This window comes from Myxine glutinosa, chromosome 5 (genome assembly GCF_964187855.1).
Source record: "Myxine glutinosa chromosome 5, kmMyxGlut1.1, whole genome shotgun sequence".
Taxonomy (NCBI): Eukaryota; Metazoa; Chordata; class Myxini; order Myxiniformes; family Myxinidae; genus Myxine; species Myxine glutinosa.
In genome coordinates this window covers 198,053,317-198,067,374 of record NC_136265.1, presented here as the reverse complement: position 1 = coordinate 198,067,374, position 14,058 = coordinate 198,053,317, and the positions used below count along the sequence as shown (strand labels likewise).

Below are 14,058 nucleotides of genomic sequence, written 5' to 3'. Positions count from 1 at the left end.
AGTATGTCTCACAACACCGACCGATCAAGTGATGAGTGGGTGTAAACATTAAATCCAAATTTTGGGTGACCATGAAACCTTATCTAGCAGACAACATGGGTCATTATAGACACAGTTCGAGAAAATTAACATTCTGCCAGAGGAACTGCCAGAATCTGAGCTTAGCCGTAAGAGTTGCTTGGGAAAGAACCACCCACATTGGTCGGAAACCTCGCATTGTAAGGAAACGGAGGTCTTTTCACTTAACTCAGGGGATTATCAATTTAGGTTGCGGGAGAAAGTGGATCAGATTGGATTAGCGGTCAATCCTTGCTCAAGAAAAAGAGTTAATGCTTTCCAATTTAGTCATGCTGGCCTGCATTGCCCACCCGGCGATCTGATCATGTTCCTAACACTTTGAATAATTCTGGGAAAAGTTAAATTCTCAATTCCTCTATTAATCATAGTCATACTGGACAATGTCTTTTTTTTCAATGTGAACTGCATATTAACAGCCTTCATTGAATGTTATTCCTTTTTTTGCGGCTGGCAGGATATATTTGAGATTCGCACACTTACCTCTGAGCAGTCTAGCCTGGGTTTGAATCCCGTCCCAGCTGTAAACTGTCACCTTGGTGTTTCCCATGGAGGGCGATACATCAATGGGTGTACCATCGTATGAGAAACTGTCTTAAATTATGATATGATTATAATGGGTCTTGGGGTCTGAGAGTTCTTAGGGGGTCTAAAGGGACGAGAGGGTCTTGTGGGTCTAAAATGGTCTTAGGGGTCTAAATTGTATTATTAGTCCAAAGGGTCTCAGGGGTTTTAAGGATATTGGGGGTCTCAAGGGTTTTAGGGGATCTAAAGGGTCTTAAGAGTTTTTGGAGTCTTAATGGGTCTTAGGGTTGTAAAAGGTCTAAAGGTCTCAGGGGTCTCAAAGGTGTTAGGTTTCTAAAGGGTCTAATGTAATTAATACACATACTCACATTCTGTGTGGACAAACAAACAGACGGACAAACAAATTGACCCAAATGCAATACCCTCTCCTCTGGCGAGGGTAGTGAGCGATCAAAGATTGCAGACCCTCACCTGCACTTGTTTGTGTGGTTTTGTAGTACGTATTTTACAGATGTACATACTCACATTCTAATTGTACATACTTAATAGATGTACTAGGTTGAAAAAAGATAACGTGTACTACTGGCTACCAAGAGGTGGCGTTTGTGGCCTACGTTAGCTCATTCTGTGCAGACAAACAAAAAACAAAGACATACGGACAGACAAACAAACAGACTCAAGTACAATACCTTCTCTCCTCTGGCAAGGGTAACAAGACGGGGCATTTAACAATGCAGAGCCTCCACAGGGTGCTTAGATTACAGTAGATCTGGGAATGAACAATATTAAAGTAGATCTGCAGGCGAACTCACACTCACTCACACCCTCACAGACAGACCAATTACAAGTCTCTCCTATCCCTTAAGTGAGCCTGGTGTTGGCTTAGCGGTTAGGGTGCCGGCTTGGGATCCTAGGATCCTGCGTATGAATCCCGGTCGATCACTGAATTAACGCCAGGGGGGTTGACTCGGCCTGTCATCCCTCCGAGGTCGGCAAATTGAGTACCAGTTCACTGGTAATTCCCTGTGTGTCGCAAGAGGCGACTAACAGGGTTGGCGGCAGGAAGAGCATCTGGCCATAAAACATTGCTTCAAAAAGGGGACCACGGTGCCCAAAAAAGGCCAACCCCCGCCCTGTGGGGAAAAATGGCCTCAAAAGGTGGTTCTTTCTTGGTGGTTCTTTCTTTCTTCTTCTCCCATCCCTTAAGTAACGTGCAAGGGGAATGAGACATGCCTGTGTCAGGATTTGCTACTTACTTTGGCAAGTCTTGGTTCCTGAGCGTACTTGTTGAGGTTCAGACGTGACACGTTGATGAAAGGCCCATCAGGGGATGACAATATTGATGCCTGCGGTCAAGACAACAGACAGGGAATTATTAGAAGCATAAATGCTTGTTACTACCAAATGATAGTTATCTATTTATTGTTGCACAATGCAAAACTGCCCGTTTCCAACAAAGGACGAGAAACAAATGAACAAAGATGGCCGAGAAACAAACAAACTGGGCATCCTTCGTCGTGCAAGGTCTTTCCTTGGCCAATCTGAACTTTTGACAACCGACAAGGCCTTCACTCCCAGCTTGATGGAGTATTGCTCTCCCCTTTGGGCTGGCTCCCCATGCTTCATAGCTTGCCTTCTTAATGCCGTGGAAAGTAAGGCCCTCAAAAAATTTGGGATCTCCCGCGACGAAGCCGAGTACCTAGAAATGTTACTTTTGCACCGCAGACAGGTTAGTGTCCTCTTTGTATTATACCACCTCCTTTTTGGTCTTGCACCATCTGCCCTTTACTGTACCTCTTCCCTCCCAGGTTTCCGCAGGGTGCACATGATCTGCCAGTATCCCTCCTCCAGTTAAACTTCCAAAATCCAGACTCACTACTCACTTCCATTCATTAGTTCTTCTTTTCTCTCGCCTGTGAAACCAACTTCCCCAGACTGTTCAGTCCCATTCTTCCCTCCAGGGCTTCAGGACAGCTGCTCACCACAACGTCATGCCCTCCTCAATCCATCTTCATGATCTTCTCTACTCCTAATGACCCCATTCCCAAGCACTTCTTTTTCCAGGTTATTGTGATGTTTCCACCTGTCCCTCATCTCTTTTCGTTTGTTAGTTGCATTGTTCCTTTTCTGTTTCATCCCCAACCTTCCACTTCTTACTGTATTTCATTCGGCTTGTTCACCCCCATATGTCCTTGTCCCCCTCCTCCTCGGTCACTTTCTCTTCTACTCTGCTTTGGGAGTCTCCCCCCTTGCCATTTTGTTCCCTTCCATGAGCCTCGATGATGTACGTAAATATTTTTTTGATTGCTCTTGTTCTATGGCCCTCTTATCTAATCAAACCCCCTACTATCCCACCCCATCACTAATCTTTCATGTGTATATCCGCTAGTTCCTTCATACAATTATTAAGGTAAAACACAATCATCATTAGAGCTAACAATTCTCAGATCTCTATTTTTGACATTTGTTTCACTTTAAAACATCAAACTGGACATTTATTTGAGCAAGTAAGAAACTTCAGGTATGAATCATACAGGAAGTCATATCATTCCATCATATCATTATAGCTGAATCACTAAAAAGGGAGCAAGCAAATTCTGTTGTCCTCACTGTTCCAAGGCGGATGTACCGCCCAGTGCTGGCCGTCATGGGTTGAGCCGTGTGCGCAGTTCTTGGAGTTTTAATTGCCATCTCCATGGTGCCAGGTCGTCCTCCTTGAGTGGATGGTCTAGCAAATCCTGTCAAAGGCCGACCAGTTTGTGTCACGGGCCTAGATGCACAGAGGAGAGGAGCTTTTATGGAAAGAATCCTTTCGCGCGCATCCTAAGTTTTCCTGTTTAACTTGCTAGACCATTTCAGAGGGCATAAAGGAGTCAACCATGAAGCATACAATGTTGCCACCTGCAGGCCAGACAAATTGACAGAAGGTGAATTGGGCCGGATCGGCTTTTATTGATAAATCTGTTTAATTCTCGTGATGTTTGCTCTTCAAATTCCATATTCTATCATTACCGTATGGCTGGGCTGGGTCCAGAGCACTGACCACTGCTGGGAGCGTGCAGTGAAGTTCCTGGTCCTGGGATAAAACACACGTGATAAAGCACAACGAGCATTTCTAGGGTCTGGGGGTCGAGAGAGCAGCAATTGGGGTTGACAAAACAAAACCAAAGAGCCAAGCGATTGCTTACGTGCGACCTGGACCATGGCATTGTCATCAAGGAGCATTTCTGCTATTCCTTCTTCATCCACATCCACCTCATCCACATACACTTGTTCTGTTAACGCCCGTGTCTTAAGGCTCCACACAGCCTGCGAAAAAGGCAAATCAATTTTGAGGTAAAGGGAATCCATTTGCAGTTACTATCTAAACTCTAAAGGAAGATTCTGGTTTTCGCATTTGGTGTTCCCATCTGACCACTTAGCTCATGATGTCGTGATTCCAGGATCAAATGCCATATACGTACTATGGAATGATAGTCTTTGTGAAGCTTAATGTCAAGTCTGCATTGATGGAAAAGTCATGGATTTTTTTTTCAATAAAAGCCGATTTATTGTACTGTATATTAACTGCCTGCAGGGAAGCGATTTGCGGCCGACATTTTGAGTGTAAGCCCTCCATCAGAGAAAAACAGCCGATTTTTGCAAGTTTCCCCACTCCTTAACCGGTGAAAGGCCATGGAAACAAGCATTCTGAGTATTGCGCTGCAATACACGTCCCCTACCAAAGTTCAAAGTGCCATAACTTTGTCAAAAATGATCGAATATGCAAATTTATGCACGGTTGATGCTGGTTTTCAAACTTGATCTGAGGTATGCTGAGACACGTGTGTGTCACGCCTCACCTCGTTGATAAGCCCGCAAGGTCGCTCCGTGGAGCAGCCTGCACGTATTGCACTGTGTGAATTATATAATTACCAACTCACGGTCTAAGGTAACTCGGCTAAAGATTATCCGATTTGCACCAAATAAAGTTTATGAATGGTTGCACAGACCCCTAATTCTCACTAAAAGGGGAAAAAGAATGTAAATCGGAGTTAAAATAAGCCCGCAAGGTCGCTCCGTGGAGCGGCCTGCACGTGTTGCACTGTGTGAATTATATAATTACCAACTCACGGTCTGAGGTAACTCGGCTAAAAATTATCCCATTTGCACCAAATAAAGTTCATGAATGGTTGCACAGAGCCCTACCTCTCACTAAAAGTGGAAACAGAATGTAAATTGGAGTTAAAACAAGGAATATTAACAGCTCTGACTTACCACACTCCAAATTATAGTCCGGAAAACTGCTGGGGAAATTACCAAAGTTCAAAGTGCCATAACTTTGTCAATAATGATCGAAACGTCGTGAGGTTCGAACATGATCTGTAACTTATGATGAGGAAACCATGTGCCAAGTTTGAAATCATTAGCATTAAGCGTTTAGAAAAAAAGTCCGGAAAGCTGTTCTTTGCGTGACGGACTGAAAGACTGACGGACTGACAGACTGAGGGACGGCGTGCAAACACAAAGTCCCTTCCGGTGTACACCGGTCGGGGACTAATAACGAAGTAATAGCACTGTCAGATATATATATATATATATATACATATATATATATATATATATATATATATTTATATATATACATATATATATATATATATATATATATATATATATATATATATATATATATATATATATATAAATATATATATAAATAATTGTACATATATACATATACATATATATATATATATATATATATATATATATATATATATAAATATATATATATGTAAACATATATATACATATATATATATATATATGTATAAATATATATATGTAAACATATATATACATATATAGATATATATACATAAATATATATATATATGTAAACATATATATACATATATATGAATATGTATAAATATATTGTTGCGGTTTTGAGAACCCCTCACTTGTAAATACTTGTAAATAATTCTTGTAAATAATTCTCTTCATTTAATAAGGTCGCACCCATAGTTAGTCCACAAGCAACACGTAGGACATCATAGGACTTTAGTTATTTCCTTAATATCTGTTTCAGATAAGGCTGTGTTCCCAATAGTTGAATCTGCGTTGTATTATTTAAATAAGATAGGTCCTTTTCAATTCCATTCATGTTGCGGCTTGACTCTCTCCAAATTCGATTACGCGCCTTTTGTGAGCAGCGTTCGCTGACTCGCTGAGCTTCCGCCCAAGCGCCGCCATTACACACGCGGTCAAGCTTGGAGAAGAAGAGGGCGGAGCGCCCAGAACGAGGCGTGGCCCTGTTAGGGGTGGAGCCGGTGAGCCCTCGCTAACCAACCAAGACTGAGGTGAGCTAACCGGTGGGCGGAGTGCGAGAATACGCGGCTTGATTTCTAAGCACACTATATAAGCGCAAGCGCGGCGCCTTTACACAGAGAAGTACTGAGAGAGAGAAGTGCTGAGAGGAGAAGAGAGAGACGTGGGGGTGCTCGCATTGCTGCAATTGGCTGAGGCCCTTTAGACCCCTATTGTTGCCGGTTGTTGAGCTCGTTTGTACCAGATGCGCGAGGAATCATTAAGCGGCGCTGAACACCTGAGAAGCTGAGTAAGGAAGTTACGAGCAGAGAACTGCGCATACGGACTTGCGAAGGACTACCCCCCCCCCCCCCGCCATATGTAAGGTCCGATCACGTGCCAGCGACACGCAAGCTGCCTCCCATTCTTCAGCCTGGACCGGAGCCGGACCTCAACGCCTACCATCTGCCTGCACCTTCTCCTCCTACCACTACCCTCCCGTGTAAGTCTGTTTGTTGTCCTGGGATTAAGTAAGACTGTATAGTTAAGCTTGCTCTGTGTCCTGCTTCTTCTTCTTCTTGTATATTCTTTCCCTTTCGTTTCCTCTTTGGGTTTTTGTACATAATTAATAAATCATATTTGTTCTTCCTTTACTTTGGTTTCCTCTTATTCGATCGTCTTCATCCTTTCTCTCCATTGAGTACCTGTGGCACGATTTGGGAAACCGCTCAGGATCGGGTTTAGTTTTTTTGTTAATGGCTCGGGCTTCGGATTGCTAAACCGCTCGGCAATTTCCATCTTGTCCGCGGTCCGAGCGGGAGGTATCTCCCTGCTTTGCGGTCGGATTGGCACTCAGGTATTTGGGACTCCATTGACCAATCACCCTGGCCAATCTCGACCGGAAAGGAGCATTATAATTTCTAGGATTGGGGGACAGCCAGCTTAAAAGACAAGGGGATTAACCCCCCCTTGGTAAGGGGAGCGCCGACCCCCCGAATCCGCAACAATATATATGTAAACATATATATACATCTATATATATATAAATATATATATGTAAACATATATATATACATATTGTTGCGGAGATGAGGACTGTATTTTTTGATTGTGTGCTGTATTATTATTATTATTGTTTATTCTGCGCCCCCCTACCTCCGGAGCTGTGTAAAGGTGAAAGGGCATCCCATAATTAGTCCACAAGCATACACGTCAGCCAAATAATAGAATACCCCTGTTTGATAGTTATCTCTTATTCTGTGTTTTAGGGTAAGGCTGTGTCTCCCATTAATTGAAGTACTCCATTGCACCAGTGAAAGAGAATAGATCCCCTTTCATTCCCAACCCCAAAATCTACATCCCCTTTCGTCATTGCCAAGCCTCGATTCTCAATTACCTCCCCTCCAAAACCACCATTGAACATGTGCTCGAATCGGAGAAGAAAGGCGTGCCCGCCCGTCGTCATCAAGGGCGGAGCCAGAGGGTCGCGCGACCAACCAGGGCCGAGGTGAGCACCCCGATGGGCGTGTCCAAAAGGCCGGCGGCTTAATCGCCGGAGGCGCTATAAAAGGCGCGCACGCAAGTGGGTCGTGAGTTGGTCGCCAGAGAGAGAGTCGTGAGGAGTCAGTCAGTGGAGTCGGTGGTCAGTTGGTTGCGTTGGTTGCAGTGAGGAGTCGGTGGTGGTGGTCAGTTGGTTGCGTTGGTTGCGGTGAGGAGTCGGTGGTAAAGAGTGAGTGGACCAAGAACGAGTTGAGGGTTTGGACCAGATGAGTCGGACAAGGCCTGGCAAAGCACGCAACGTCCACAGCAGCCACAACAGCAGCTTGGGGGCCTGAACGGCGGTTTGGAGCAGGGCCGTGAAGGAACGGCGGCTGCTAAACGCGCCGGTTGTGCTGCAGGACCCCCCTTGGACTTTTCCTCTCCCTCCAGCCATCCACCTCCTGCCATTCCATCCTTCTTGTGTACGTGAGTTTGTTCTGTTTGTTCTGTCCTGGGTTAATTAAGTCTGTATAAGCTAGTATTTTCACTGTGTCACCTGCGTCTTATGTGCTTGTAAATAAACGTGACTGATTTCTTTTTGCTTATGTGTGTAAATAGTCAGTAAATTCAGTAGTATTTCCAAACCTTTCTTTGCCTTCGTTTTCCTCTTTGCATTCGTCGTTTTAGTCTTTTCCCTCATTGAGCAGCCGCGGTGCGATCTGGTCAACGTCGGGTGGAATCGGGTTCTAATCGGGGAGTAACTGTTCGGTCGCGGTTGGACCATCCGCTCGGCCCATCATACCATCTAAACCGCGATCAGTAACAATTGGTGTCTGGGAGTGAGATTCGGGGCCTGAACCAAATTTTTAAAACATCAAAAAAAAAAAAATTTGGTCAAAATTTGGAGCGGCCGAAATTTGTTTTGTTTTACAAAACCCGAATTTTGAAATCGCGCCATGGCTGGTCAAGGCGATCGGATGCCGGTGGGTGAGCTAGAGGAGGGGTTAGGGGTAACCCAGGATCAAATGGAGGGGAGCAATGAGGAGGCGGTTGAGGGAGTATCAGGCGTGCAAAATGGCGTCCTCGCGCATGTGGGTGTAGCGGCACCAAATTTTGCCGCACCCGCGACCGTAGCAGCGCCAGTGGTGGATTGGAATCTCTTTATGATCCAAATGAAGGCCCTTATGGCCCAGAATAGCGAACAATTGGAACAAAGAATGGGCAAGCAATTAAGGGAGGACATGGGGTCCAATAGCGAGAAATTAAGGGAGGACATGGGGTCCAATAGCGAGAAATTGAGGGAGGACATGGGGGCCCAGATCGGAGGGTTAGGGAGTAGAATAGAGGGATTAGGAAAAAAATTTGAGGGGTTAGATAATGGGATAAAAGAGGTGAAAAATGGGTTAATGGGGTTAGAAAATAGGATGGAAGACAAATTGCGGGAAATAGGGGAGCAATCCGCCCGGGAAATTAAACAAATGGGAGAGCAGATAGAGGAGGTAAAAAATCGGGGTAGAAACCAAATTGGATGCTCAGAGGGATGAATTGGGACAGATGAGGGTGGCATCTACAAAGGAGATGGAGGAGATGAAAGAGGAGATACGACGAGGTGTAAGTGAGGAGGTTTCGGGGCTACGCGAGGAGGTAAAGCGAGGTGAGAAGCGTATGGAGAAAGAGGTGAGAAATGGGGCGGCAAAGTTACAAGGGGGAATAGAAGATCTGACGGAGGAGGTGGAACAGCTGACAGAGGGACAGACGGAGTTAGTGGAGCAGGTTCAAAAGAACACTGCGGTACTAGGAGGGTTAAAGGCGACACAAAAAGAAATTAAAAACGAATTAATAGCGACACAGAGGCAATGTCAGATGGTACGTGAGGAACTGACAATGAGGGTGGACGAGGTGACAGAGATAATGGAGACAAAGGACCGGCAGGTGAGGATGCACATAGAGACGGTCACGGTAGCCTTAGAGGACGAACTTGAGGAGACGCACCGAGAAATAAAAGAGGTTAAACAAAAATTAGAGGAAGTGGAAGAAGAGGTGAGTGAAATTAAGAAGAGACGGACAGAAACTAAGAGAGAAATCCAGGAGGAGGTAATGGAATTGGTACAAGGTCGGTGCTCAACTCATAATGTGCTGCTCACTAACCAAATAAAGAGTTTGCAGGTGGCAAAGGAGGTGGGGAGACGAGGTGCCAAGGTGAGTGGCGATATAATCGGAAATGTACATGATGTGAGGAAAGCTTCAGTCGGCTTGGGGATTGGTTTGGATCCGGGTGTTCGTGAGAGGCCGTTGGTGAAGTGTGCGACAGGTCTGGTGTGCGAAAAAAGAGGTGTGTGAGAATGTCCGACCATGGGGTGTGTGAGGAAAAAGTGCGCGCCGACCAGCGAGTGTGCTGTCGAGAGTGAGTCGGTAGTAGCGCGTGTGCGAGGGAGCACATGGAAGCGCGGTGTGGTGAGTGTTACGGAGGAAGTAACGAAAAAGTGTGCACAAGAGGATGCGCGAGAAAGGTGTGTAACGGACAGGTGCATGGGGAAAGAGTGCGCTGTCGGGAGTAAGGGTGAGTGCGCTGTCAAGAGTGGAGGTGAAAGTAGTGAGAGTGACACGGAGCGTGAGTTGGTTGTGACAGGTGAGCGAGGATGTACACTTGGAATGGAAGGATGCACACCTGGAATGGTAGAGCGTGTGTGGGAATGCACACTTGAGTTGGTCGTGAGGCACGTGGTGGGGTGTGCGAGTGAAAGCACACCTGTGATGGTCACAGAGGAGGTGACCGAGGAGGGGGCGCGAAGAGGTGTGTTGGTGAGGTGTGCGAGCGACGAATGTGTGCCAAGGTGTTCGGTGGTCAGGTGTGTGACCAAGTCGGTGAGCGGAATGAGTGTACCGAGGTGTGTAAGGAAAGGTACGAGGAGCATGGGAACAGCTGGAGGTATGAGCAAGAAAGGGGTAGCGTATGCTTGTAAGCATCCAGGTGAGGCATCGACGGTAACCGGGTTAGTGGTTAGAGCGACTTATAGCCGAATCGGGCCCTCGGTGCGTGCCGGGCTTCGCGTGCCGCGAGAACCAGCGGGGATCCGAGCCATGGCGGGTTCGAAAGGACCGCCGTGCGCGATCCACGCTGGGCCTCGCTTGGAACGGCCGCGTCCGGGCTCCACTAGGCGGAGCGGGCAGCCCGATAGGAAGGGTCGTCATGGCGACCACTTTCTATTGAGACGTGCCGGCAGGTCGAGATCGGGCAATTGGATGGCTCCGCGCCGAGGTGGTGCGTGGGATCTCGGCCCGGGTAAGCCACCGTCCCTGCCCCGAGTGCCGGACGTATCCAGCCGCTGGCACAAAACGACCCGCGTTCATTGCTCGGCTGTACGAAGCCGGGCTGTAGACGTGAATTGGCGCACCGAGAGGATGTAATAAGTAGACGGATGACGAGGATAGTGTTTTGGCCCCGAAATTAAAAAAAGGTGAAATTTGATGATTGGTACGGTGATTAGCAGTAAATGACAAATTTTTGAATTGGTTGGAATTTGGACGAGCAAAATTGATAGTGGGACCTCCCCGATGTGGTGGGATGGGGAATCCACCATCCCTCACAGGGGGGGCAAATGCGCTATAGATTATGGGGTGTATGGCAGTGAAAACTAGCCCGGGTGGGTTAGGATATTGATAGGGATCTAGCGAAGATGACATTAGGTAACGTTAAGTTTAGATAGTGACTGATACCTGTAGTGGGGACGCAGGTAGATTAGTATGGATGATAATGACGTGGGAGCGCAATAGTTTAAAGGGACGACTGGGAAGCGCAAGTTTCAGAGGGGAGTAGTTAGCTGAGATGATGCCGTGTGTTTGAGAATTGAACAGGTGTGATTGCACAGGTGTGCAACTGAACAGGTGGATGGAGCAGTGTATGAGGGAGTAGTGGTGATTGTGTATTGTGATGACCAAATGGTCCAGGAAGAAAGGAGGGTGCAGGTGGCACCAGGTATGAGTGCACAGGTGTGCAACAACAGGTATGGAGAATGGTTGTGTGGAATAAATGGTGGTGTGGAATAAATGGAGTATTGGAATGGATGGTCATGGAGTGAGTATGGTGGAAAACTGTGGAGTGGAGTGCATGGTGCGAAGGTGTGAATGGGGGAAGAGTGGACCCCCATCACGGATACCCGGGGCGGGTAGTGTAAGTGTTAGGTAGAGGGTACAGGTAAATTGTGGTTGGATATTGGCATCTGTGGTGCGGGTGAAAGAATGGTATTGTGGATGGGTGCATTAGTGTTGTGGAAATGGCTGGGCGTGTAGCCTGTTAGTGTGTGTAGTTGGTTTGGGCACTCCACCACTGTGAGGATGTCGGCCAGGTGAGGCCGCAGGTGGGCTCTGGGAGCCGGTAGTAGTTGTTGTGGATGGGGCCCGAGGATCCGGAGGACGGACCCGGGTAGCCCAGTGCCAGAGGGCACCGAGTGGGGTGACAGAGCCAGGAGGGGCTGTCCCCAGTTAGTTAGGTTAGGGTGAGGAGCTAGGTAAGCTCGGGTGGCAACTACAGTGGTGGAGGTGTGCAGGTGGGTAGACCTGCTGGGAGAGCTACACGTCACAGCCCAGAAATTGTGCGAGGGCACCGGGAGATGAATCGGGGGAGTGAGACCCCAAATTGAGAAGCACCACAGTTTGGTCAATGGGAATTGGGTTTTAGAACCCATAGTGTAAGTTGGCCAATGGATTGGCAGGGAAAGACCCCGGGTAGTGTAAAGTGTGTTAAAATCATTTAGAAAGTAGTTAGGATGAAGAGGGGGGAGGGCGCGCGAATCGTCGAATCAGCGCACTGCTCTTCCACCGATTCAGATTCCGTGTATAATATTCCTCGCTGAAAAAAAAAATGGATCTAAAGATGAAAGAAAAAAAAACCTATGTGGTGTGAATGGCAATGTTCCTCGCTCAAATGTGAAAAAACGCAATCGCGCGGCAAGGAACATCACGTGATCGCTCTGAGCGATCGATTGCAACTCTGCGTCCTGTCGTGAGCGTGGCCAACGTGGCCTCATGCTCCTAGGTGATTGGCTAACTCGAGCTCGAGAGAGCCATAATGCGCTACGTTATGGCAAAAAATATGGATCTAAAGATGAAAGAAAAAAAAACCTATGTGGTGTGAATGGCAATGTTCCTCGCTGAAATGTGAAAAAACGCAATCGCTCTGAAATACGTGCGAACGCGTAACTGAGTTAATGGCGGCAAGGAACATCACGTGATCGCTCTGAGCGAATCAGCACGCTGCTCTGCCATTCCGGTCATAATATTCCTCGCTGAAATGCGCTGAGGTAAAAATATGGTAAAAAAATATTATGAAATCAATTTTTAGGTCGGCCATGTTCTTCCCAGGCTCAATGGCCATGTTTGTGCCAAATATCAAGTATGTGAGCCTCTCCGTTTAGGAGTCTATCGGTAACATGACACACACACACACACACACACACACACACACACACACACACAAACTGTGTTTTATATATATAGATAAATAAACATATATATATATATATATATATATATATATATATATATATATAAATAAACATATATATATATATATATATAAATAAACATATATATATATATATATATATATATATATATATATATATATATATATATATACTGTATATATATATATATATATATATATATATATATATACATACATATATATATATATATATATATATATATATATATATATATATATATATATATATAAATAAATAAACACATATATATATATATATACAGTATATATAAATAACCATATATATACTGTATATACATAACAAAAAAAAAGAAAGAAAAAAAAGATATATATAATTGTATATATGACTATGACTATGTGTATATATAAGTGACCTGGTCATAGGGTGTTCGTTCTAAAATGTCAGAGCAGAGATCAGCGCAGCGCTGGAAGCGACGGCGACGAAAAGAACTCCAGGCGAGGAAAGCCGGGTCCATGCCAGGCCATGCGCACAAAGCTTCGGTCATGACGATTCCCTGAATAAGAAATAATACATATATATGTTAAAAACTCGTACAATATGAGGAATTCGTCTGAGAGTTTATCGATCTTGGGAAAGGGAAGAGTAAGTGAGGCCGCGATTGTGTCTCCAAGCAACAGCGGGCAGGGCCGGAACACCCGTTGATTGGTTGGAAGAACACTAACATTCTTTCCCAAATTCCTTCCATATTCATTCTGCTAATCCGGGCACTTGTCATTGATCCCTTCATATGCTTCGCTTAACTTGTATTCTATTGCTATTCATAATCGGATTTCCTATGACGACGATATCCGCCGCCGGAAATATGGTAAGAGGACATTTGGCCCATCACGCCCGTGCGGTATCTGCATCGTTTTGAGTTACAGCACCTACCTGCAATGCGTGAATGACCATAGATCTGCACTACGGATCGATCTAATGTCTTTGTCACCACGGAGGATTAAGCCTCAAAGTCGTGTTCCTCCTGGATAGCTCTTGTACATTTTGCACGCACATGAAGTTTTCTTGTTCTTGTTATTAAAGGTTTTTACAGAAAAATTAATTATATAATAATTAGGTTGTGTGTGTGTCCCCTCTGGTTGAGCTGTTGACTACATTTGCAGCAAGTGAGGAGCTATGCAATGTTTGTCTCCTTGGTCTTCTCTATCGCTCAGGTGAAGTT

At 45.6% G+C, this 14,058-nt stretch overlaps 1 protein-coding gene across 2 annotated transcripts in view; it reads right to left on the bottom strand.

The window, feature by feature from the left end:
- The window catches only part of TTC8 (tetratricopeptide repeat domain 8), a 39,031-nt gene extending 25,473 nt beyond the window's left edge, over nt 1–13,558 (bottom strand). Inside the window, exons 1-5 of one of the 2 annotated variants that reach the window (XM_068115122.2) lie at nt 13,252–13,558; nt 3,789–3,909; nt 3,613–3,676; nt 3,211–3,370; nt 1,857–1,946 (exon numbers count right to left, since the gene is read on the bottom strand). In XM_068115122.2, coding sequence (XP_067971223.2) covers nt 1,857–1,946; nt 3,211–3,370; nt 3,613–3,676; nt 3,789–3,909; nt 13,252–13,383 — 567 coding nt within the window. In that variant the 5' untranslated portion in view covers nt 13,384–13,558. The remainder of the gene's footprint in view (nt 1–1,856; nt 1,947–3,210; nt 3,371–3,612; nt 3,677–3,788; nt 3,910–13,251) is intronic. The other variant, XM_068115123.2, reaches the window with a different exon arrangement.
- Between the last annotated feature and the right edge of the window lie 500 nt (nt 13,559–14,058).